This window comes from Aricia agestis, chromosome 21, assembly GCF_905147365.1.
Source record: "Aricia agestis chromosome 21, ilAriAges1.1, whole genome shotgun sequence".
Taxonomy (NCBI): Eukaryota; Metazoa; Arthropoda; class Insecta; order Lepidoptera; family Lycaenidae; genus Aricia; species Aricia agestis.
This window is the reverse complement of record NC_056426.1, coordinates 3,673,103-3,697,741: the sequence shown is the minus strand read 5'-3', so window position 1 is coordinate 3,697,741 and position 24,639 is coordinate 3,673,103. Positions and strand designations below refer to the sequence as shown.

The 24,639-nt window shown below is 39.1% G+C and overlaps 1 protein-coding gene across 1 annotated transcript; it reads left to right on the top strand.

Moving 5' to 3' along the window:
• Positions 1-749: 749 nt before the first annotated feature.
• On the top strand, positions 750-24,247 carry LOC121737683. Its single transcript, XM_042129352.1, has 5 exons — positions 750-996; positions 19,994-20,373; positions 20,883-21,050; positions 21,327-21,462; positions 22,535-24,247. Exons 2-5 carry the CDS (start codon positions 20,148-20,150, stop codon positions 22,668-22,670), a joined length of 666 nt encoding a protein of 221 aa, XP_041985286.1. The 5' UTR covers positions 750-996; positions 19,994-20,147; the 3' UTR covers positions 22,671-24,247.
• The last annotated feature ends 392 nt before the right edge of the window (positions 24,248-24,639 follow it).

The following is a 24,639-nucleotide window of genomic DNA, read 5'->3' as shown; positions in this document are numbered from 1 at the left end:
TTAAAATAATTGTTAATAATAAAGCTGAAAGTTTCGCTTTCGTTTATCGCTTAAACACCAAAATAAACCAAAATTCTGTTTAATATGCATTTTTGATTTCATACGACAAAATACTAATAATTTGTGGTTTCTCCTTGGAGTCTTTGGTTTATACGAGATTTATACTCGCGCCTCGTGGCTCGGCTCGCGGTGCGTCTCTCAGCTCGCGTCGAAGCGCGAGTGTAAACACAAAGCTCGCGTCCCCCTCGAGCTCCTTTGGAAATCGCTCCCGACGCGAGCCGCGCCGCGAGACGAGCCGCGAGCTCGAGTTTACACTTAGGGCTCGCGGCGCGTCTCGCGGCTCGCCTCGTGGCTCGCGCGCGAATGTAAATCGAGTATTAGATTAAAAAAACTTGGGAGTTTTGCCGGGAATGTGAAAGAGTGATGTTGTGTTTTTGTACTATTTTCCTAAAATTGTGTTAAAGTGGGTTTTTTATGTAATATTAGTAGGATATTAACGTATAAGTTGTATGCTAGAAATTCTAGCATACAACTTACAGCATCGTTTTTCTATGTCGTCAGATCCAAAATCTAGTCAAAGTCTTAAGTATTCTAGCCTAGAATATTGTTTTCCCGCTATAATATACTCGACACTGGCCATGGTTATAAGGCCGAAGTGCCATAATAAGAAAAAAAACTTGACAGTTGACGTACGTCATGTTCTCCTGTCAGTTGTCACTTGTCAGTTGTCAGCTGACAGTCGACATTTGTGTTTTGTATTTCGTCGTGGTCGCGTGCGCCACGAATCTTGTTTTCTCCGTAAAAAGTAAATCAGTTAATTGCTGTAGACTAATAATATATCAGAGAATATATCTACAAGTTTTATAGTCCTGCTAGTTTGCTTGCAAGTATAATAATTGGGTGAAATTAGTGAAAAGTGTTTGTAGGGCATTTCGCATCCTGTTGCGTGGATCATCTCAATTACTGGAAAGAAGGCCGCTTTTTACACTGTAGCAGGTAAATTCCTTACTTTGCATTCATTTCACTCCATAAGTTTAATTTACACCACTTAATTTATGGTTAAAAACATAAGAAATAAGTACTTGTTTGTTGAGGATGCATTACTTTTTGCAATTTATACAAATAGAAGGTGGTTTAAAAAAAATTTTTGAATTTCGAATACATACAACGTGCAGAAATGAAATTCGCACCTGCTTCCATAGAGTTCCTTAGAACAGGGAGCCTACTTAATTTCGGTGTGTTAAATGTTTCTATAAAATGATGTAAGTTCTTATAATGCATCTTACTCATATCTCTTTGGCCAGTAATTTTAAATCTTTATGACCTTTTACTTATAGTTTGAACTTAGTTGAGTTATCTACAAGTAGGTTAAACTAAGTAATGATATTTTTTTGTTTGGACCAAATTAACGAAGGAATTAGCCAAATTTCACATACTTAGTATATTTCATTCATTACAACCAATAGTATTAAAAAACACCTGAGGAAAAACACATTCAAAAGATGAAGGTTAGTTTAACTTTACACCTTTATTTTATTTGGGATCTTATCATGCAGAAGAGTCAAATACACTTTCAACATCTTTTACTTTTATGATCTAATAGTGTGATCCATGAGACAAGTCGCAAAACATCAACTAAATGTCTCAGTTTCTGATTTGTCTCATTGTTTACACAGGCAATCTATTTTTAATATTGCTAAATAATTCTGACATCATGTGCAAATGTTGTATTGTCAAGGTCAGGTCTCGTCAGGATTGTCATACGAGTTCTGTATGTCAAGTTACATATTAGCTGTGAATTTACATATTTATGCATATATATATTTGTAACATTATGAATGCAAAACTGTGTTTGTCAATGTTGCCTTTTTTATGCTTAACCCATCAAGCTCCATAAGCTCACCGGTGAGCGAGACACAATAGAATAACAATAGAATTCCAAGAATTCACAATTGAAGGATTAAACAGCTAAATTGATTGGATACTTGAATACTAATAAATACATTCAAGAGGGAGTCTGTATGTCTGTCTGGAAAATCTCTTTACCTCTTTGTGCAAATACTGAATAATTGAGTTGTATGTAGTATATGGAAGTTGTAGACACTTTTTAGGGTTCCATACCCAAAGGGTAAAAACGGGACCCTATTACTGACACTTCGATGTCTGCCCATCTGTCTGTCTCCAGGCTGTAACTCAAGAACCGCTATAGCTAGACTTCTGAAATTTTCACCTTTATTCCATAATGGCAACATATTATAGACACTTGAAATTTTCACAAAATCCTCAATTACATGTGTATTTTAATACTAAATAATAAAATTAAAATAAATAATTTAGGGGGCTCCCATACAAAAAACACAATTTTTTCCTTATTTTCGCTCTATAACGTTACGGAACCATTCGTGCGCGATTCCGACTCGCACTTGGCCGATTATTATGTTTTATTAAAGCCCTCAAATGTAGATAATGTAGAATAATGTAGATACTCTGACTCCTGGGAAAGCACATAGGATAATTGTGTAGGCAAATATCAAATCCCGGTATGTCCAGTGTCCACCATAAGCGAAACTTGGCAAATGAGAGAAATATGTTTTTTTTAACTTTATTCTCGGTATTTTTCTTTTTAACTTTTGACACTGACATCTTCTTTGCTCTTTCAGGATTCACCACAATAATTTGTATATACTGTGTTGTTCCATTTTTCTCACAAAATTCAATAAAATCAACAAGAGTTCAGTTTTGAGTATGGGTGTGACTTGCCGGGTTTTGATATTCACCTACACAATTTCTATTTTAGAACTAATCTAGATGTTGGCACTGTGTGCAAAAGGAAGTGCCACAAGAACCATACATTAAAATATAGACAATGTAGTCTTATAATATTATGTATTTAATATCTCATTAGTCTTAAATATTAATTACATTTTGTAATAAGAGTTTCTATTAAGAAGATTGTCTATTTCTAAAGTAACAAGTTAGCAACAAAAGAATCAAATTGCTGGGAAAATGAATGAATCTTGAGAAATTGTGTAATGACATTGCTTACAAGATTACACCACAAAATTGAATGCCATCATTAGTGGCTTTGGTGAGCAAAAGCAATCTTTTTTTTCCCCTTTCAACATCTGCAATCGGCTAGTTATAACCATAATCAGATTATCCATTATTAAATTGGGTTTTATTTGTCCAAACTCCATTGAGTAAGTCCAAGTTTGCTGTATTGGCCATTATCCTATGGCCCTATCTTTTGTCAATGTCCAGTATATTCCACTTTTTTAGTCGTGATTTATGCGTATTACTAGTAATGAGGGCTCTTGCTAGTGTGTTTACATGTTCCTGTAATCTCTTTTTGTATTCGGTGCTGTGTCGTTTTGCTTCCTCTTTAACACTTAGAATATTAAGATATTCGTGAATTTCCGTGTTGCGTGTGAACCAAGGTGCATTGGTAACGGTTAATATTATTTTGTAAATGTTTTTTTTTTGTCTGTTTGTCTTTTGACTTTTTCCTTTAAATCAGTTGAGTTTCAATAACTGATTTGAAGGAATTTTAGATCATACTTGGAGAAAAATGTATGGTTCTGGCGTGGTCAAAGAATTTCAGGCAATGTTTTTTTTTTATAAAATAAGGTGGCAAACGAGCAAACGGGTCGCCTGATGGAAAGCAACTACCATCGCCCATGACCACTCGTAACATCAGAAGAGCTGCAGGTGCGTTGCCGGCCTTTTAAGAGGGAATACACTCTTTTCTTGAAGGTTTGCAGGTTGTATAGGTCCGGAAATACTGCCGGTGACAGTCTTTAGCTAAAACCTTTCTTAAATAGGATTACTTAGGGGGGGTGGGGGTCCGGACCCCCAATACCCCCCCTCCCCCCACTTGAAAAGAGGCAAAAGACAGACCCACTTTTGCGTTTATAATATTACTAACTTGGATTACTTAATAAATACTTAATATTAATGTTCAATATCCTGTAACACAATTCCTGAATACTTAAAAGATATAATATTAAGTAACTTGATTTCTATTACATTAAGTATTATAATATTTTTAGGACAAATTTTACATAATGACAATAATTATTATCGAGAAAAGTGTGGTACGGCCCTGCTTTTGCTAAAAAGCTTGGCTGGGGCACTGCCGTGCCCCCAGATTATCCTATTGAGGCATTACATTTGGTTTGTATTTAAAGCAGACCAATCACATCATATTTCGATTATTGAATACAGCAGAATACAGCACAAAAATAAAATGTGTTACAAATAAGTAATTTAAATAATCAAAAGAAAACTTTTAAAAATGACGATTTTCCAACAATAAAATATCAGTCCAAGTAAGGTTAGGACAATGTACATTGTACAAAAATCATGTAGAAAGAATGGGCATGTAAAAAGTCAGTCCTGTTGTCGTCGTGTCGGTCATCATTTAAAAGAACCTGCATAGTTTCGTAAAGTTCGACAAGGCTTTAAATGCACGTGGCCAGAAAAGGAACTAAACGCTTCTATCATACAAAAACGTGGGAGAGCCATGCTTCGGCACGAATGGGCCGGCTCGACCGGAGAAATACCACGTTCTCACAGAAAACCGGCGTGAAACAGCGCTTGCGCTGTGTTCCGCCGAGTGAGTGAGTGAGTTTACCGGAGGCCCAATCCCCTACCCTATTCCTTCCCTACCCTCCCCTATTCCCGTCTCTTCCCATCCCTACCCTCCCCTATTACCCTATTCCCTCTTAAAAGGCCGGCAACGCACCTGCAGCCCTTCCGATGCTGCGAGTGTCCATGGGCGAGGGAAGTTGCTTTCCATCAGGTGACCCGTTTGCTCGTTTGCATATTATTTCATAAATATACGTAATTTTTGACAGTTCTCCTTTACCAGCAGCGCCCATTGACATATTCATTTAAAGCCTTGGAGCACTATACGTTACTGGCCACTTTTCACTATTATCGTTATGAATTATAAACTTAGATAGCAGCTGAGCAAAGTGTAGTTAATTGATAATCTCAACCGCTTGATGAAAATCGATTAAAGCGAGATAACCAAATCAAATTTCTTTCGAAAGCGGCCCGGTTTTCGATTCGGTAATGTTGTGGCTACAATACATACATAATGCATTATTGACACCGAAAGTGAAATTATATAGGTCCAGTGCACAGTGTTTTAGAAATCCCCAAAATCGGACATGACTAAGTTAATGCAATGAGTCGATGGCGTCTTATATTTCAAATGCAGGAGTAGAACTCCCGTGTGCGCATTTTACTTCGTTTTTGAGAAAATCAATTTTTAAAATAGTCATTTTTTGACTCCCTGAAAACGAAATTATTTTATTTAAATTAATTACGAGGGTTTGTAAACTTGCTACCCAGTTGATTAGATTGATCATTAAGAGACACAAATTTTGTACTTTTATTTCATTCCTACAATCAAGTACTACTCCTAGCCAAACATGTTTCCATCGTAGGACTCGAACCCACAACCGAGTCAGCTCTAAACCACTGGGTCACGGAGGCGTTATCGAATCCTAAGGCTGGATTTATATGTGGCGGCGCGAACGCGCGTTTTGGCCGCCTCACCGCGAGGTCACAAGCGATTGTATGTAAGTAAATGACAGCGAGACCGCGCCGCTAATCAAATAAATCGTTACATTACATTTGCTTGTGATCTCGGCTCACGCGATGTAGCGGCCATACCGCGCGCCGCGCGTTCGCGTGGACACATATGAACATCCAGCCTGCTGCCTGAGCCCTGCATTATCGCATTTTTCGCCTTTCACATAAAAATCTGACTATAACCAGCGGACCGTGTTGTCGCGATCGACTTTGAAAGTGATTACAATATTATATAACGACGGTGTTTGTTTACTTAAGGCGAGGATAAACCCCAATTTGTTATTCCGTGACTCCTGGTTTACCTAGTTCCAATATATTAACGAAGTGTTAAGAAATATGATATATAAAGCACAATATTCAAAATACCTTAAACCAGAAACATTTTAATAAAACGTAATACTTTGGCTGTAATTAATTTACAAACTTACCTCCGAAAAAACTCTATTTCATCGAAATATAAGTATTAACTGGGATAATTGTACATTTTATTTGAATAAATTGTTAGTAAATCTATATTAAAAATTCTTTAACCGAACAATTTTGTTTCTTAATATTTATTTCCAAAGATATTTAAAAAAAACAGGAAAAATAGAGAAGATCCGCCCGAGAACCTATAGTTTTATGCTAAGCTAAAATGAATCGTATTGCGATGCGTATACGCTTGGTCTTTGGTTGTGTGCAAGGTTATCGTTTTTGATTGAGATTAATCCCCGCCTTAAACCGCTTTCCTGCCACTTGGGTAACTCGAAACTCGTATACGTAGAGGTACCTTGAATAATTGGAAAAATATTGAACTGATGAAATCACTGGAAAACCCTGTTTCTTTCAACCTCAAAAATTTCTCAATTAGAGGGTTTACATTACTCCAATCCAGTGATCCAACGGCGACCCCCGGCTTGGGCTACCAACAGCCCACCAACTGAGGTCTGGTCTGAGCCACAGAGGTCGTCATTAATATAAAATACTAGCTGTCCTGGCAAACGTTTCTTTGCCATAATTAAAGTATTTCGCCCGTATTATTTTATTGAAGTGACTAAATAAGTATGTCACCGTGGCAACGTCCATCGCTATCCCGTCGCACAAACAATTATTGTCGCCGTCGGTCTCGAGTTGTAATAATTTACTATTATTTATGCAACAAATGCACTTATCAATATAAAAAGTACCCAGTAGCCGATTCTCAGACCCACTGAATATGCATATAAAATTTGGTTAAAATCAGTAAAGCCGTTTCGGAGTACGCGGCCTAACATTGTGACTCGAGAATTTTATATACATTTAACTTGAAACTTTGCTGTAAACTATGTAACGCAAATTACCAAAATCCCTGTTAGTAGGTACGTATACATCACGTATGCAAGGAATGTGATGAAATTCAGTCATAACAATTTGTTATTTGAGGTTATAACAATAACAGTTAACCCAGTAAACATTTACCGTTAAAGTTAATTGATCGGTTAAGTATAAGGTGGGAATCGCGGTAACCGTAACTAATGGGGTATACGGAACGCGTAATTAACGTGTACGGTTACCGTTTGCCGCATTTCGATCGTATGTGTATGTTAATAAGGACTAAAATTGGTACAGTTTTACAGTACGATAATGTGGTCTAATTAAGAGCAAAAGTGAGTTACTCTGAATGAACTACTGTTTTAATATGAAAGCGTACTTATGTTTTAGGTCATTTCTAATCGATGCTAATACCATAAATGCGAAAGTGTGTCTGTCTGTTACCTCTTCACGAATCACGCCCGAACCGCAGAACCGATTTTTATGAAATTTGGTATGGAGATACGATACCAAATTTCTTTGAGTCCCGGGAAAAGAGATGGGATACTTTTTACCCCAGAATAATGAACGGTTCTGCGATATATTTGGCGAAACGGAGTTACGGGCTTCACCTAGTTATTCCATAAGTGTCCTTGGTACTATCAGCGGGAATCGAACCTATTAGAACTTAGAAGGTCCGCACATTATCCGAATTTCTGATCAGAAAAATTTGGACGCCCGCCCCGCTCATACATTTTGAGTTTTGACACGTCAGAATTCTGATAGTATGCGGGGTCTACAACAAAATGTATGAACAGAGTGCGTTCCGTCATTCGGCGGGCGTCCGAATTTTTCTGATCAGAAATTTAGTACGTGGGAGAGCCATGCTTCGGCACGAATGGGCCGGCTCGACCGGAGAAATACCACGTCCTCACAGAAAACCGGCGTGAAACAGCGCTTGCGCTGTGTTTAGCCGAGTGAGTGAGTTTACCGGAGGCCCAATCCCCTACCCTATTCCCTTCCATACCCTCCCCTATTCCCTTCCCTACCCTTCCCTATTACCCTATTCCCTATTAAAAGGCTGGCAACGCACCTGCAGCTCTCTGATGCTGCGAGTGTCCATGGGCGACGGAAGTTGCTTTCCATCAGGTGACCCGTTTGCTCGTTTGCCCCCTTATATCATAAAAAAAAAAAATGTGCGGCTGGGGTTAGGTCTAAATATTCGAGATGAATTTCGAAACAGTGAGATCTCTATTAACATCGTTTAGTTAATAACAATGATTTATTTTTTATGAGATCAGAACCGTGGGATAGTGGCACGAAAGTGCCATTGTTATTTCATTTAGCATTTTACATAATATTCGTGTAATAAGCAGCTCTGGATAATGGATTTATGTATAGGCAGTATAATAGGCCATGGCCTATGGGCGGCACTCCGCACTCGGCAGCATCCTATGGCATCCGCGTCTTAAGATGGCGGCAGAGTTCGTACTAGGGAATGCAAATCTCGCGAGATTGGGGCTCAAGCGAGATCCCGCGAGTTTATGAATACAATACCGCGAGATCTCGCCAATTTCGAGATCTCTCGAGATTCGCAGTTTGGTGGGTTTTTTTGCAAATAATCACGATTTTTTAATAAATTACGAAAAAAAAGTAATAAATATTATAAGTACTATAATTTATAAGATTAACATTCATTCTCACGATTTTTTTCAATAGAATGTTATGCATCAAACATTGTTTGATGTATCTGTCTATAATTTTTAGTGGTTAGTAAACTTTGACATACGTATCTACTATCTATCAAATAACAAATAAAAGAAATAGCCAGTCTTCTCTTCTAATGCGCTTTTATAATTTTGGACGTGGCGATAATATCGTGGACGTCCGCGGTAAAACGATAACCTAGGGAAGTAAAATGTATGGAAATATATGAAGACGCTTTTAAAGTTATCGTCGACGGCGACGATAACTTTTTAACGTTCACGTTAGAGGACATCACAACGTTTACACTTCTGAACCGCACAAAGTGTCCGCGGTGCGTAAAATCAAAAGGGCATTTAACGTACACCCAACGTACCTCGTGGAAGCCGGCGTCCACGATAACGTGACGTCCAGAATTATAAAAGCGCACTTTCAAACACAAATCTTTTAGTAATAAAATAGTTCTTCGATAACTAACAAATCAAAGAGAAATCAAAATTCAGGACCTAGTTGAGAATTACAGTGCACAGTTGCTTAGGCCAATTCCTCTTTGTTTTGACTCCGTGATCGCAATTCCGTCCGTGTCAGTCCGCGCTTCAAATAAGACGTTTTTATGTTCAAGTGCAATCTCGTCAAACTCGCGAGATCTCGCCTTTTTTTCGTCCGAGATCAATCTCGCTAAAAAAGGCCGAGATCTCGCGAGAACGAGATTGCATTCCCTAGTTCGTACATAGGGGCGGCAAAATTAAAATGACCTATAATCATAAAATATATTATAAATCCGGCCCTGCTAAGGTTTAATATCTATTTCGAAGTAGATGAAATAATTTTGAATGGACTGCCTAGTGGTTAGTGCGAGTTTTGTACTGATCTTAAACTATAATGATTATTTTAATTACTACTAGCTGTTGCCCGCGACTTCGTCCGCGTGGACTCCACTTTATAGCGCGCGATGTCAACAAAATTGGTGTCAAAAGCTTTTATAAAAAAAACCCTGGTACCCCTTAAATCAAAACAGCTGTGCAGTGTGCACATAATATTTCATTTTTTTAAATTAAACTTTATATTTTATGCCAAATTTTAAAGCTTATTTAGCCCCCCAATTACACAACTTTACCCATAAACTATTTATCAATGATAGGTTTAAGGTTACGTCACTGTCACGCGTCACTGTATATAATATAAAGTACTGACTTATTAAACTTGCGTGCAAAAAAATCGACCCACCTCTCTCCTTATGATTCAAACGGTAATAACTCAAGAAATATAATAAGTATTAAATAAATGCTGGTATCGTTTTAAAGGCAGTACAATAAGGATTTAATTAATGCCATAGTTATTGTGACTGTAAATTGTTTGCTAATTCTACAGCCTTAAAACAAAAACCGGTCAGTTTGGCATAACATTTCAGTAGGCGATTAATGACATCTTTCTTGTAAAAAACACTAACAAATTGATTTCAATAGCTCGTAGTGCCACCCATTACCCTAATTCAGGTTTCCATCCGAGTTTTCCTTGACCTTATCAAAGTTATGATGAACTCCTGAGCGATATCATGCCGATCTTCTTGTACAGCCACCCGGAGGTCCTGAAGGGTATCTGCGGCAAGAGTCCGGGCCCTGACCCTCCTTTTGAGTTCTCCCCATAGGTGCTCAATAGGATTAATGTTAGGACTCCTTGCTGGCCAGTCCAAACCCGAAATTTCGACGTCGGAGAGATATTGACGAACTTTCGCAGCAACGTGCGGTCGAGCATTGTTCTACATCAATATGAAACCTTCATCAACAAAACCAGCGCATGGCACCTCATGTTGTCCCAGTACGCCCTAAATGCAGCGATAGGTACTCAAAGTGCCAAGGTGCGGCCCGGTTACGAACTCAAGATTGGTTTTGCATCAAAAGAATTCTCGCCCCATACAGTCCCCGAACACCTACCAAATGGAAGCCTTTCGTCAATGCACGCCTGCGCAAATCATTCTCCTTATCTACGTTATGCTTTTCTGCGACCATCATTACCATAAAGACTGATTTAGCTTGACGGTGTGCTGGGGCTATTTTTGGACCGTTAGCAAGTTTTTGTGAAGTCAAACAGCTGCCTGCAAGTCTTCGTCGTACAGTCTACTCAATCACTGTAACTCATCGGACTTCTCTTGGCCGTCGTTGCACTTGAACTGAAATGAGATGTCGATTCCGCAAGGATGTTGACACCTTAAAACGGTCATCACATTCAAATGTAGCCCAATGTCTTCCTGAACATGGTCGCAAGGTAAAGTTTAGAGTCTTTAGAATACTTCGGTATACTCTTGTAACCGAAGTTCGACTTAAATTAAGACTTCTAGCCGCAACTCGTTGTCTAAATTCAGTTCTTAGCAAAGCCCTTGCTTGAGAGGCTTTATTCGGAGTAATATCCATTTTGCCACAAAGAAATTACGTTTAAAATTAAGTTAAATCCATACTAATATTATAAATGCGAAAGTATCTCTGTCTGTCTGTCTGTCTGTCTGTCTGTCTGTCTGTCTTGCTTTCACGCCAAAACTACTGAACCGATTGCAATGAAATTTTGTATACAGTTATTCTAGAGTCTGAGAAAGGATACATAGGCTACATTTTGATGTGGGAAAATATCTTATTTCCATGAAAATTTCGATGAAAATGAATTCGCATTGCGCGTGGCCAGCGCTCATCCCGGGGGTCCTGGGTTCGAGTCCCGCAGGCGGAACAAAAAGTTTTCAATGTTCCTGGGTCTTGGATGTGTATTAAAATAAAATTTCAAAAATCTTAAACATATTTTATGTATAATACTAGCTGTTGCCCGCGACTTCGTCCGCGTGGACTTCAGTTTATAGCGCGTGATGTCAACAAAATTGGTGTCAAAAGCTTTTATAAAAAAACCCTGGTACCCCTTAAATCAATACAGCTGTGCAGTGTGCACACGATAAGTATTTCATTTTTTTATATTAAACTTTATATTTTATGCCAAATTTTAAAGCTTATTTAGCCCTCCAATTACTCAACTTTACCCATAAACTATTTATCATTGATAGATTTAAGGTTACGTCACTGCACAGATAAAGTACTGACTTATTTAATACCGTAGAATAGATATAACAATCGAAAAAAATCGAAACTTAAATGTAAGATGATACCACGTCTTATAGAAAGACTTTTGAGCAAGCGTCAGCGCGACGTAGAAGACGCACGGCGCCATCTATTATGAATTGTTGGAACTAACTTAATTTGAACAAATTTACGCATTTTCACCCCCTTACAACCCTTTTTTCCAGTAAAAAAGTAGCATATGTCCTTTCTCAGGCTTTAGACTATCTGTATACAAAATTTCATTACAATCGGTTCGGTAGTTTTGGCGTTTGGTGTGAAAGCGAGACTGACAGACAGACATACAGAGATACTTTTGGCGTTTGGCGTGAAAGCGAGACTGACAGACAGACAGACAGACAGAGATACTTTCGCATTTATAATATTAGTATAGATTATGTGCACACTGCACAGCTGTTTTTGGGTATTTTGATTAAGGGCCGCGCTACACCGGAATGGCAGCGGCGAGGCGAGCACTTTCAGCGCTGCCATTCCGGTGTAGCGCGGCCCTAAGAGGGGTACCACTTACCAGGGTTTTAAAAAGTTTTTAAAGACACACATTTTGTTGACACCGCGCGCTATAAACTAAAGTCCACGCGGACGAAGTCGCGGGCAACAGCTACTGAACAATAAATCAATAAAAGTCAAGACAAAACGAAAACTATAAGATTTGACCGATTTTTCATACAGAACATAACCGTTCAATTAACGATTAAAAAACTGAGTGATGGGGGTGCTTAGTGATTTGTGTCGTTTGTACTCGTAGTCAAGCATGTTGGTTTTAGAATATGTAGAGTAAACGTACACATTCTCTATCATATTAACTAAAAAGAAATAATAAATAACTATAACTTTTTAAGATATAGCGACTTCAACAGAAATGCGCGGGGTGGGTCGATTTCTTTGCTCGCAAGTGTATATAACGTAAAAAAGAAATAACAATCGAAAAAAACGAACGTATGATGATACCACCTCTTATAGAAAGATGTTGGGCAAGCGTTAGCGCGATGTAAGAGACGTATGGCGCCATCTAGTATGAATTTTTGGAACTAACTTAATTTGAACAAATTTTCGTATTTTCACCCCCTTACAACCCTTTTTTCCAGTAAAAAAGTAGCCTATGTCCTTTCTCAGGCTTTAGACTATCTGTATACAAAATTTTATTACAATCGGTTCGGTAGTTTTGGCGTGAAAGCGAGACAGACAGACAGACAGAGATACTTTCGCATTTATAATATTAGTATAGATTTAGCTCCTGTCACAGAATAGATATTAGTTGCTCGTGTTAAAATTTATCAAATTCAACTTCTGCCAACGAAAGTATGATTAAATAAATCTATGTATAGGCTTAATTTACACTGTCGCGCAAAGGAGTGGAAGCGCGATTAATTTTTTGGCTCGAATTCAATTTGTGTGTGGACTAGTGTCCGACCGAAGGTCTATTTTTGGCCGAAGCCGAAGCCGATTAATCGGCAATAGCTACAACCTTCGGCCGAAGCCGAAGGTTTATAATCTTAATCGCTCGACTCTCAGTAATTAATTTTTAACAGAACTTAAAAAAAAGGAGGTTATCAATTCGACGAATATGTATGTAATATTTCCAGAACTGCCCAATTTTCATATATATTTAATCTGTATCTTCGTCTGAACAAATGTGCCAAATTACAAGTGTATGTATGTATGTTTTTATGTTTGTGTTCGCATATCTCTGGAACTACCATTCCGATTTCAGTAATTCTTTTTTTGTTATACTAGGTTTTGTTATAATTAGGGAACGCATTGTTTTTTAGTTATTAGCAAACAACCAGCAATTGAGACTTTTGTCACTCTCCCCTCACTCCAGGTCACCTCCTAGACTACAGGACTTTTAGTATGTTTTGTCCCTAATCACCCTTAATAAGTTCCAGCAGAAATCTCTGAGGTTCCTGCTCACGCACTCTACAACTACTTTATTGACTGAACTATTATAAAAAAATTATAATTTCTTTATTATTTCACAAATAACAATAATTACACCAATCAATCAGTCTTTGTTTGACTCGACTAGACCAAAACTAGAGTAATAAATAAAATAAGCAAATGCTAAATTGCTAAGTAAATAATTAAATGATTTATTAAGAAGTTAGTGTTTGCTTATTGTATTTGACAGTGACTCCCAGTGGCCTCTGCATACACGACCGCCGACCAGTCCGTCGCTCTTTCAAGACTCACTCAGGCCCGTATTTTTGGTCAGTACTTAAGAAGCGCCTCGGCCTCAAGGAACGTTTCAGGCTCTGTGATTGGTTGGCTGTCAAAATTTGGACCAATCACAGAGGCGAACCGCGCCTTGAGGCCGAGGCGCTTCTTAAGTACTGACTAAAAATATGGGCCTCAGTCTTTCGTTCAATTTCGACGATTGCTCGGACCTTCGGCAAAGCTTCGGCTTCGGCCGGGTTTTAGCATGAAGCCGAAGGTTTCGCCGAAGGTGTGTTTTTTTTTGGCCGAAGGCGGCCGAAGCCGAAGCCGAAGCTTCGGTCGGTACTGTTGACATAAAGTTATACTATCAGAGAAGTAGATTCCTAGGTAGATGGGGGACCTACGTAACTTGGTCGCGTTACGAGTTACGTCGAACCCAGCCGAAAGATCACAATTAACATTGAATTCACATGATCCGACCAATTGATCGTTGGTCTGCTAACTGTCTAGGAATCAATTTCCTCGATGGTACAATTTCGTGACAAAAAGTCGCTTCCACTCAATTCCGCTCCGGTAAAAATTGAGCCTTAGTATTTGACTTTTATACTTACTATGTTAATTCTAAGACTAAGGTAAATATTTAAACATTTTAATTTTTACCTTATTGTTGTTTTAACCTTGATGTCAGTTTTCAATTTTTTCTTTACAAAATATTATAGTAATCATGCCTAGAGATCGTAATCTATCGTTTTCTAGTTAAAAACAGCGAGGAATTACTTTACTAATTAAAATCGGCCAAGTGCGACATAGACTTAGGGGTTCCGTATCAAGTAACAAAAAATAAACAAAAATAGATAAAAAAATGTGTTTTTTTGTGGGCGTCTAAAAACAAAAGGATTAAGTATTAAGTAATTTTGTCCAAACAGAATATTATCGTCCACAGTTACATTACGGTCGCTATTTGACGGCACCTTCATCATCAGAATATAATGATGATCATCTCCTGATCAGCTAATGATGACTTCAAACAATGCTCAAGATACTATTGTTCTTAACTACGCTCGGTGCTCTTATGTCATCAGTGAAAGTTACTTTTACGTGCCCAAAATACTTCAAGCTACAGCTATGTTAAAATCGAGTTCTTGTTATTATTGAAATACTAGATGACCCGGTGAACTTCGCATCACTTCCCTCCACAGTACTTATATCTCAGTGCTTCCCTCCTAATGTCCTAATCACAGACATAGATCAAGATAGATACCGCATGTGTATGTACTTCGCGTGCCATATCGCGCTCCCAAACGACGAGCAATGCTCGTCTTTCGAAAGTTTGTTCTTTACTCTGCTATCGGAGTCGGATGTCTATCGGAAATTTAAAAATGCCTAAATGCCTAAATGTGCCGTATTGAACTGTAGAAATTCAAATAGTAACGTTAGCCTAGATAATGGACACGTTTCTTATCACCGGTAGGTCACAGTAAGTAGGAAAAAAGTGATACGCTCGTTTTCATACAAATGAAGCGATATGCGGTATCTATCTTGATCTATGTCTGTGGTCCTAATATAATTTTATAAAGCTTTCCTGGCCATTTAGGGTTGATTCAGACGCGACGCGTAGTGCATAATTTCTAAATTTTGTATGGATTTGACAGACTCGCAAGACGTCTCGCGCAGTTGAAATCTGTCAAATCCATAAAAATTTATGCCGCGCCGCGCATCGCCTCGCCTCGTCGTGTTGCGGTCTGAATCAACCCTTAGGCAAAACTTTTTCGTTATCGCTTCGTTATAGAATCGCCGATCAAAATGTATGGAATTGACATAAGCGTTCGTTAATATGACGTGGACGTTCAACTCGTCTAATGTCAGTTCCATACATTTTGATCGGCGATTATATAATAAAGAAGTGATTAAGAAAACATCTGGTCTCACCCCCCCTGGACTTCTACGAACATTTCAACCTATTTGGCTAACTCTATTAGCTAAAATCGGTTTAGCAATTCAAAAGCCTTGCGAAAATGAAGATGTAATAATGGCTGCTTGGTGGAAAAGAGGTTTGAAAAACGCACGGTTTTTATGCCAAGTTTCTAAGGTTCGACAGGACATATTTTTAAACTAGATGACGCTCGCAACGCGCCAAAATTCGTTAATGGCGCGAGAACCGTACATTTTTCCGGGATAAAAAGTATCCTATGTCCTATCCCGGGACTCAAAGCATCTCCATCACTCATCTAAATCGGTTTGAGCGTAAAAAGACAGACACAATCGCATTTAGGTACAATATTATAGGATTTATTCTGTACGAGCTTTTGCCCGCGGCTTCGCTCGCGTTAAGAAGTATTATTACATACAAACTTTCATCCCCTATTTGAACCCCTTGGGGTTGGAATTTATCAAAATCCTTTCTTAGCGGATGCCTACGTCATAACATCTTCCTGCATGCCAAATCTCAGCCCGATCCGTCCAGTGGTTTGGGCTGTGCGTTGATAGATCACTATGTCAATCAGTCAGTCACCTTTGAGTTTTATATAATATATAGATTGCAATATAAGTTCGAATGTGTGGATATATGTAACATTTAAATTACTATCCTCTGCGTTAGTGGCCTTGGAACATAATATAATAGCCCGTGTCCAGTGCTCAGCAGAGCGGACACAGCAGTCTATCATCAAAATGGGGCCGACGGGCGGACCCCAATATGGGTTGAATGACTTGCTCGTTCCGTAATACATATTACATACAAACAAAATAGTGTTTGGGAATTGAAGACGTCTACAAGTCCCCACCCACTTGGGTACCTGACACTTTGAAAATATGGCCACATGGTTGCCTATAATCACATACGGAATTCTCGCAACATAGTCGGCCTATTCCAGAGGAAATAACTAGTCAATACGTCTGGGACCAACTATGTGCGGGTTTCCTCACGATGTTTTCCTTCACCGTACGAGCGTCCGTATTATGTACTTGAGATCTGAAAATGTCTCATAACTCATTCGACCAACAAAGTAAATTCACCTTCTAGTTTTTATTTATAAACGTAACCCTAGAGTTTAAAAGGAAGTACGCAATTTGGTTATAAGAAGGGACCTAACATCAAGGTGCATGCATTTAGGGAGGTTAATGAGGTGGAATATTTGACGGTTAGAGTCACAGGTTAAAAAGTTTAACGATGGGTCAAACAGGAAATGTTATTTGATAACCGTTTCCTAGTAAGGCCTTGGCCAATGATGGATAAATATTATTGTCCTCATGATGACGAAGCTGTAAGCATGAAGATCGATGGGCAACGAATATGCCCCTCTAAGGGCGTTTGTGCACCACACGGAATTTTACCGTCCGGCGTTCATAACTTTCACGTTTGCCATATAAATAAGGTAGGAAATCGAGATGCCGCGCCGCGCCGGATGGTAAATTTCCGTGTAGTGCACAAACGCCCTAAGAACCGCTCCAGCCTCCGGAGTCCGGAGCGTATTTTCTCGGGTTCGGGTCGAATTTGGATCGGACGTAATGAAGCGCTCGCGTGCTATCTTTAACATTTTTTAAAAAGTGTAATTTTTGACGGACCCCAAAAAATGTTTTGTCTTTAATTTTTTTTAATGAAATAAACGGGCAAACGAGCAAACGGGTCACCTGATGGAAAGCAACTACCGTCGCCCATGGACACTCGCAGCATCAGAAGAGCTGCAGGTGCATTGCCGGTCTTTTAAGAGGGGAAGGAATAGGGGAGAGAAGGGGAGGGAATAGGGGTGGGTAGGGAAGGGAATAGAGTAGGGGATTGGGCTTCCGGTAAACTCACTCACTCGGCGAAACACAGCGCAATCGCTGTTTCACGCCGGTTTTCTGTGAGAACGTGGTATTTTTCCGGTCGAGCCGGCCCATTCGTGCCGAAGCATGGCTCTCCCACGTAATTGTGTCCATGCTGATTGTTGGTGTCATGAGTCGTGACATTTCTGGAAACAATTTAAATGTATCGCTCGCACAGCCCTTACAATCACTTTAAGATAAGCTGACCTAAAGATTTTAAAAACATATTTTATTAATTTCTGTACCAAATGACTTAAAATCCTAAGTTAATTAATACCCATTAAGTGCTGCAATGTGAAACCACATGGCTTTTGAACAGCTCTCATTGGAAAACAAGGCGTTTATGTTGTACACTCAGCTTAGTAAAATGTAGGATTTAAGGCACCCACATCCATTTACGTACTAATATTATAAATGCGAAAGTGTGTCTGTCTGTATATCTGTCCGTCTGTCTGTCTGTTACCTCTCCTTTTAAAACTGATTTTGCTTAAATTTGGTATGGAGATGCTTTGAGTCCCGAATCCCGATAATTTCAAAATAGATGACGCCCGCTCCGCCGCGCCGTAAGACGTCCGTTGCACCGAAATTTCGTTTATCGCGCGGCAATCGTACATTTTCTGGATGAAAAGGTATCAAAAGTCCTTTCCTGGGACTCAAAAGTAGGTTTGGGCGTGAAGAGATAACAGACGGAGACACTTTCGCAATTTATAATATTTGTATGGATCCACTGCAGCATTTATGACGGAGTGTACAATCGAGAGTGGCACAATTCCTTCACGCCATGGCGAGTGTTAAATAAAAGATGGTTTAATTGCTCACGAGTCGCCAGGTGAAACGCACTCATGCATATTTCATACGTCGTACAAACGCACAAATACATGTTTCATGTAACATCATACAAACGTACACATACATATTTCATATATCGCACAAACACACATACCTACATGTTTCATACATCATGCGTACACAATACACATACATGATACATCTAACATCACTCACAAAGCCATCCATACTAATATTATAAATGCCAAAGTGTGTCTGTCTATTACCTTTTCTCGGCCAAACCTCTGTACTGATTTTGCTGAAAGGTATGGAGTTACTTTGAGTGTCGGGAAAGGGCACAGGATAGTTATTTGGCCTTTTTTCCCGAAAATATTTAGAGCATGACTAGTGAGACATGTTAAATACTCGAGGACGTGATATTTGGCTATTATATTAGTTGAAAAAAAATATATAAAAAATTTCAATTGATCACTGAGTAAATGTAGCTTAAAGTTAAATAATTGCTTGCCCAACGCATGGACTCCCGCCGTGCCGCGCCGGCCGCATAGTAATTTACTAAGTGTCCATGATTAATTTATTTAAAGGGAAATTTGGTCAAAAATTAAGTACCTAATTTTATTACATAATTATAATGAGTATCGAGTACCGAGTACTCTCCTTAAGTATTGATCATGTCTCACCAGTCACGCTGTATATAAAACCGAATATTGGTGCAACGGAGTTGCTGGCGTCATCTAGTGTATTGTATAAGCACAATAGTTGGTTTGAACGCGCTGATCTCTCGAAGTAGGTACTGATTCAATTTTCATGTACTTTAGCAAAGATATAGAGAACACGGAAATAACATAGGCTACTTTTTTGCGGTGTGTACATTTCTTCAAAATCTTTGGGTCCTCCATCCGCGTTCATAGCGAAAAATTCCAATCGCTTACTTCTGAAAGATTTAAATAATTTAATGACGATTTTGACATCTCATATATTTGCTGTCAGAATATTCGTCGAGTTAAAGTTATCATCAAACGTCTCTGAATGCAACCGTGCCTACAAGATTCCATTAATGATTTGAATTGCATGATCATAATGATAGTATGCGTGTCTAGAAAGGTGTTCTAAATACTAATGGGGGAAACTGACAGGTCTACTGATTTCAACACAGATATGATACAAAGTACGGTACTGAAGTACGAATTAATTAATACGGCATCCCTAGAATGATCTTTTTTAGAAATGTCAGTAAGAGGACTTAAGGTCTGGATTAGGACGACTCATGTCTTGTCTACTTTCTGTGGGTTTTTTACAGATTTAATCTATTCAATAGGGCCGTTGACTGGATAATATTTGACATGTTATATTGACACAAGTCAATTTTTCTTCGTCATCGCGTCGCGTATCGTTACGTATCGTTTAGACTTTAGATGTGTACTGACTACTGACCAAGAGACAAACTTGACTCGTCGAAAATTTGTTTGCAAAAATGCATAGCGAAAATTATCTAGGCATGTGTTCTTGTATTCACCTTGACAATATCACTGCAACCTATACTTCCATTGTTACAGACTTTTCTCGAAGACACCGCGAGAAAAAGGAAAGCGAACAATGGTTACAATATAGAGATCTGTCGCAAAAACGATGGGATGCATCAAACTTGAAAACGCCATCTAGCGGAGGAACAATGAACTAATGTGACAACGCCATCTATCGACAGTAAACATGAAGCTAAACTTATTCAAAAGATCGATGATCTTTGCGACGTTCTTCGGCGCTTGTCTATGTATAGCGCTGATCGTCGCGTCCCTGGGTACCACACATTGGGTGGATGCAAGAGCAAGAAGACTGTCAAACACACTGGAATCTGAGGGTAGAATAAACTTTGGACTCTTCGAAGGTCACAAGAAGCTGATTCTGAAGTATGGACAAAGAGACTATGATTTGAGCAGTAAGTTTTTATTGTTATTTTTTTCTTAATAAAGTTTTTTGCAGTAAAAGATTACTCTGAATGGGAGTTAGATCAGCGACTTTATTCTACGACAAAGCGTGCTATAAGCTTCATAACAATAAGTTTATTTAGCGAATTTTAGCTTCATGTATGTGAAAAAAGATTGCAAAACAGTGGAATAAGCTTGTAACAAAAATATGACACCGCGACACATCTAACTGAAGTGACACGATTGGTGTACAGTGCCATCTATCCGTAGCAGTTTGTCATTTTATTGTTCTTCTTCTTTTTAAAAATGGCCTCCCATAAGGTATAGCCAGTGTCAGTAATTTGGTGACATAAAAAGAGATTTTGTTGCCAATGGTAATAACTTTGCTCTAGAGTTGGCCTTTGTGAAAGTATTTAATTGTTAAAAACATTGATTGTTTGACAGACATCGCATTTACAATATTTGTTAGGAAAAATATTTTATGTAGTCTGGTTTTTAAAATATCTTGTTTCGTTTCCAGTAAAGGCAGGCACACACCCCGCGCGGCGGTGGGCGTGGTGCGGGACGGCGGCGCAGCTGGCTGTGGCCCTAGCAGCGTCGGGCGGCGCCTGTGTGCTCGCGGCGTTAGGGTCCGCGGCCAGGACGAGATGCTCGCCGCGCCCGCTGCTAGTGTGTAACTGTGCTACAGGTGAGGAGGGTCGTTTTTAGAACCAAGTTCCTTATCACGCGTTGCGAAAGGGGCTACACGGAAAAAGTTTTAACGACACGACACAAAAGTGCCACAAAAGCTATACGACACAAAAATCCAAAATGATGCATTGGCACTAAAAAGCATAGAAAAATAAGAGCATAGAAGCATATAAAAATTAGTTACAAAAATAATTAAGTTTTAAAATAATTCATATTAGTTATAATAATATGTAATATTATACAGTACATTCATACAATGCTTTTCACATTCCAGTGCTCTTCACGCTCGGCGCGATAGCTGTCTGGCTAACGGAGTACTTCCTGAGGCTCCAGCATAATGTCATGTCGGACGAGGACCTCGCCAACACGTGGACGTCCGACCAGACAGCGGACCTGGGGCTATCCTTCTGGTGAGTGTCTCGAAGGACCAGAATGGTCCTTCTAGCAGGATAGTCTGTTCACGCTTAGCGCTATAGCAGTCTGGCTGACCTGGGGCTGTCCTTCTGGTGAGTGGGTCGAAGGACCAAAATGGTTCTTCGAAGCAGGATAGACTGTTTTCGCTTAGCGCGGTAGCTGTCTGGCTGACGGAGTACTTCCTGAGGCTTCAGCACAACGTGATGTCGGACAAGGACCTCGCCAACACGTGGCCGTCCTATCGGACAGCAGACCTGGGGCTGTCCTTCTGGTGAGTGACTCGAGGGACCATAATGCTCATAGCAGGATAGGCTGTTTACGCTCGTCACTATAACTGTCTGGCTGACTGAGTATTTCCTGAGGCTCCAGCACAATGTCATGACGCACGAGGACCTCGCCAACACGTGGACGTCCGACCAGACAGCCGACCTGGGACTGTCCTTCTGTTGAGTGGCGCGAAGGATCAAAATGGTCCTTTTAGCAGGATAGGTTTTTTTTTTTACGCTGGGTGCTATAGTTGCCAGGCTGACCTGGGGCTGTCCTTCTGGAATGTGGCTCGAAAGATCAAAATGGTCCTTCTAGCAGGATAAGCTGTTCACACTCGGCGCGGCGCTGGTCAACTTGGGGCTGTCCTGAGTGCCTTAAGATAGGCTGTTTACGTCCGATCCGACAGCCGACCTGGGGATGTCCTTCTGGTGATTGAGTGAAGAACCAAAATGGTCCTTCTAGCAAGATAGGTTTTTTACGCTGGGTGCTATATTGTCTGGCTGACCTGGGGCTATCCTTCTGGAATGCGGCTCGAATGACCAAAATGGTCCTTCTAGCAAGATAAGCTGTTTACGCTCGACGCTATAGATGGTCTGGCTGAAGCATTCTTCACAGTCAAAACAAATAGATGCCATATGTTATGCTCCAATGACATTACGCTCATTCTCATAGAACCTGCAAGATAAAAACAGTTTAAGTCGTTAAGCTAAGTCTCAATTTAAGGTCCCTAGTTTAAATCAAAGTATATTTTCGAACTGAAATTAACAGCAAATAATCTAATACCGTCCTAAATAATTTCAGGCTAGTCGTCGCGGCTACTATAACAGCGTTCGTGAACAACGTGTGTATACTGATCGCGATGGCGGACGGACGGGACATGGAGACGATAGCGCCGGCGCTCGAGGAGAAAGTCAACGGCGCCATCATGCTGTATTAGAGGCCGCTAGCGTGAAAAAAGCTAGCTGTCATCTGTCAACTGTCACCTGTAAATGTCAAAGTCGAATGTCAGTTATATTTTTTTAAGATAAAGTGCTATCTAGCAACTCTGACATAGTGAGCCAGCCATACGAAGAAGAAAATACACTCGGATTCGATTTAAAGATATTGTGCTTGTGTGTTGTGTTAATTATTCATGTACTGAACTAAATTGTGTGAAGAAAGAAAACGGCGCAATCATGCTGTAGTGCTGTACTAGAGACCGCTAGCGTGAAAAAAGCTAGCTGTCATATGTCAATGTCAAAGTCAGATATAGTATAGTTATGGAATACCCTCAGATTCATCAAAGAACTAATTCCTTATGATAAATGCACGTATAATATAGGCCGCTAGCGTGAAAAAGCTAGCTGTCATCTGTCAGTGTCAACATCGCCAGTTATGAAAGCCAGCTGTCGTCGTTTGTTATCTGACAGTGTGAAGGTCGTATGTCAGATATGATATTTCTTCTCTGACTCCACGCCATAAGAAGGAAGAAAAATACCCTCGGATTCGATTTAAAGATTATGCTTGTGTGTTGTGTTAATTATTCATGTACTGAACTAAGTTGTGAGACGAAAGAAAACGGCGCCATCATGCTGTGCTAGAGGCCGCTAGTCTTAAAAAAGCTAGCTGTCAACTGTCAATGTCGTATGTCAGTTGAGAAATATTTTTTAGAAATTAGAATACCCTCGGATTTATATCAAAGAACTATTTTCTCGTGATCAACACATGCTATATTGTTTATTATATTCATGTCATTTTCACCATTAACGAAATCATTATGGAAACATTTTTATTCATTTCATTATTGTTTCTTTTACTAACGCCAAACATTAAACTATTAAATACTTCATAAAGTCGCATCTAAAATTTCATTAACATTATCTATATCCTCAATAATCATTATCATCACAATATCATGTATTTTCTTCTTCATCTTTGACATTATTTCATAGAATCCTTAGGTTCTCAGCTCATACAGACTTTCCAGGATTATGTTTTTCCAAAATCAATTGTAAATTGTATTAAGTATAAATTATTCTATTCTATAGTCGGGACGCGAATGACAGAGAAATTCGATCTTCAACCTATCGCTGCTTGTCTGTTTCGCTCGAGCCTCGAATAGATTGCTATCTGGTTTTCATAAACATTATAGCGGGCTAAAGATGTTTTCATGAGCGAGTGAAAGAAGCAAGTTGCTCTAGGTCAATAGACCATTTCTGCCTGTTCTGTATCCGGCTATACATAGCACGACCGTATAAAGAAAGAGTTTTTAAAATGGGTAAATTAACAATTCAGTTGAAGCACTAAAGTATTTTTGTGTTAAACCTTTATTTAAATTACTGTTATTATATATTTTTAAAGTTTTAGTGTGTTTTGATATACAAAGCTTGTTAATTGAATTGGTATTTCCCATTCTTTGTGTTTTTTAGATCAAAGTAATAAGAAACGAAGTCTACCCCATAGTCTATGCAAATGTCCTAGCACTTTAACGGCCGTTCCCAATATTTGATCTATCTCTGGTTTTGCCCTAATAGAAACAGGAATAGCTCACATTAGACATTAGAGACATATATTTTATGTCAATTGAATGTTAACTGCGATCGGTTGTATGTCAAACCAGAGATAGATTGAATATTGGGAACGGCCGTTAATGTCTGTATAATACCTCCAATCGTACTTATAGTAATATTATAAGTCTGAATAACCTCCGTCCAACATGTAAATATGATTAACTTGTAGGTTTAAGTGTCCCGTAAATGTAAAGTTATTAGAAAAATCAAGTAACATTTTAGATCACTGATAAAAAAAAATCACTTTGTATTTACAAAAATGTTATGTTTTGTCGTAGCTTCCGTCTTGTCAATTTCTTGCGTATCAAACAAAGACTTGGGGCCTGTTTCACCACTTCCCGATAAAGTGCCGGATAG

Bases quoted from the DNA above. Each gene is read 5' to 3' on its own strand.
- LOC121737683 (XM_042129352.1), top strand. From the start codon at position 20,148: ATGAAGCTAAACTTATTCAAAAGATCGATGATCTTTGCGACGTTCTTC. The intron at 21,051-21,326 runs GTGAGGAGGGTC...TTCACATTCCAG, and splicing joins AGTGTGTAACTGTGCTACAG to TGCTCTTCACGCTCGGCGCG. The intron at 21,463-22,534 runs GTGAGTGTCTCG...AAATAATTTCAG, and splicing joins GACCTGGGGCTATCCTTCTG to GCTAGTCGTCGCGGCTACTA.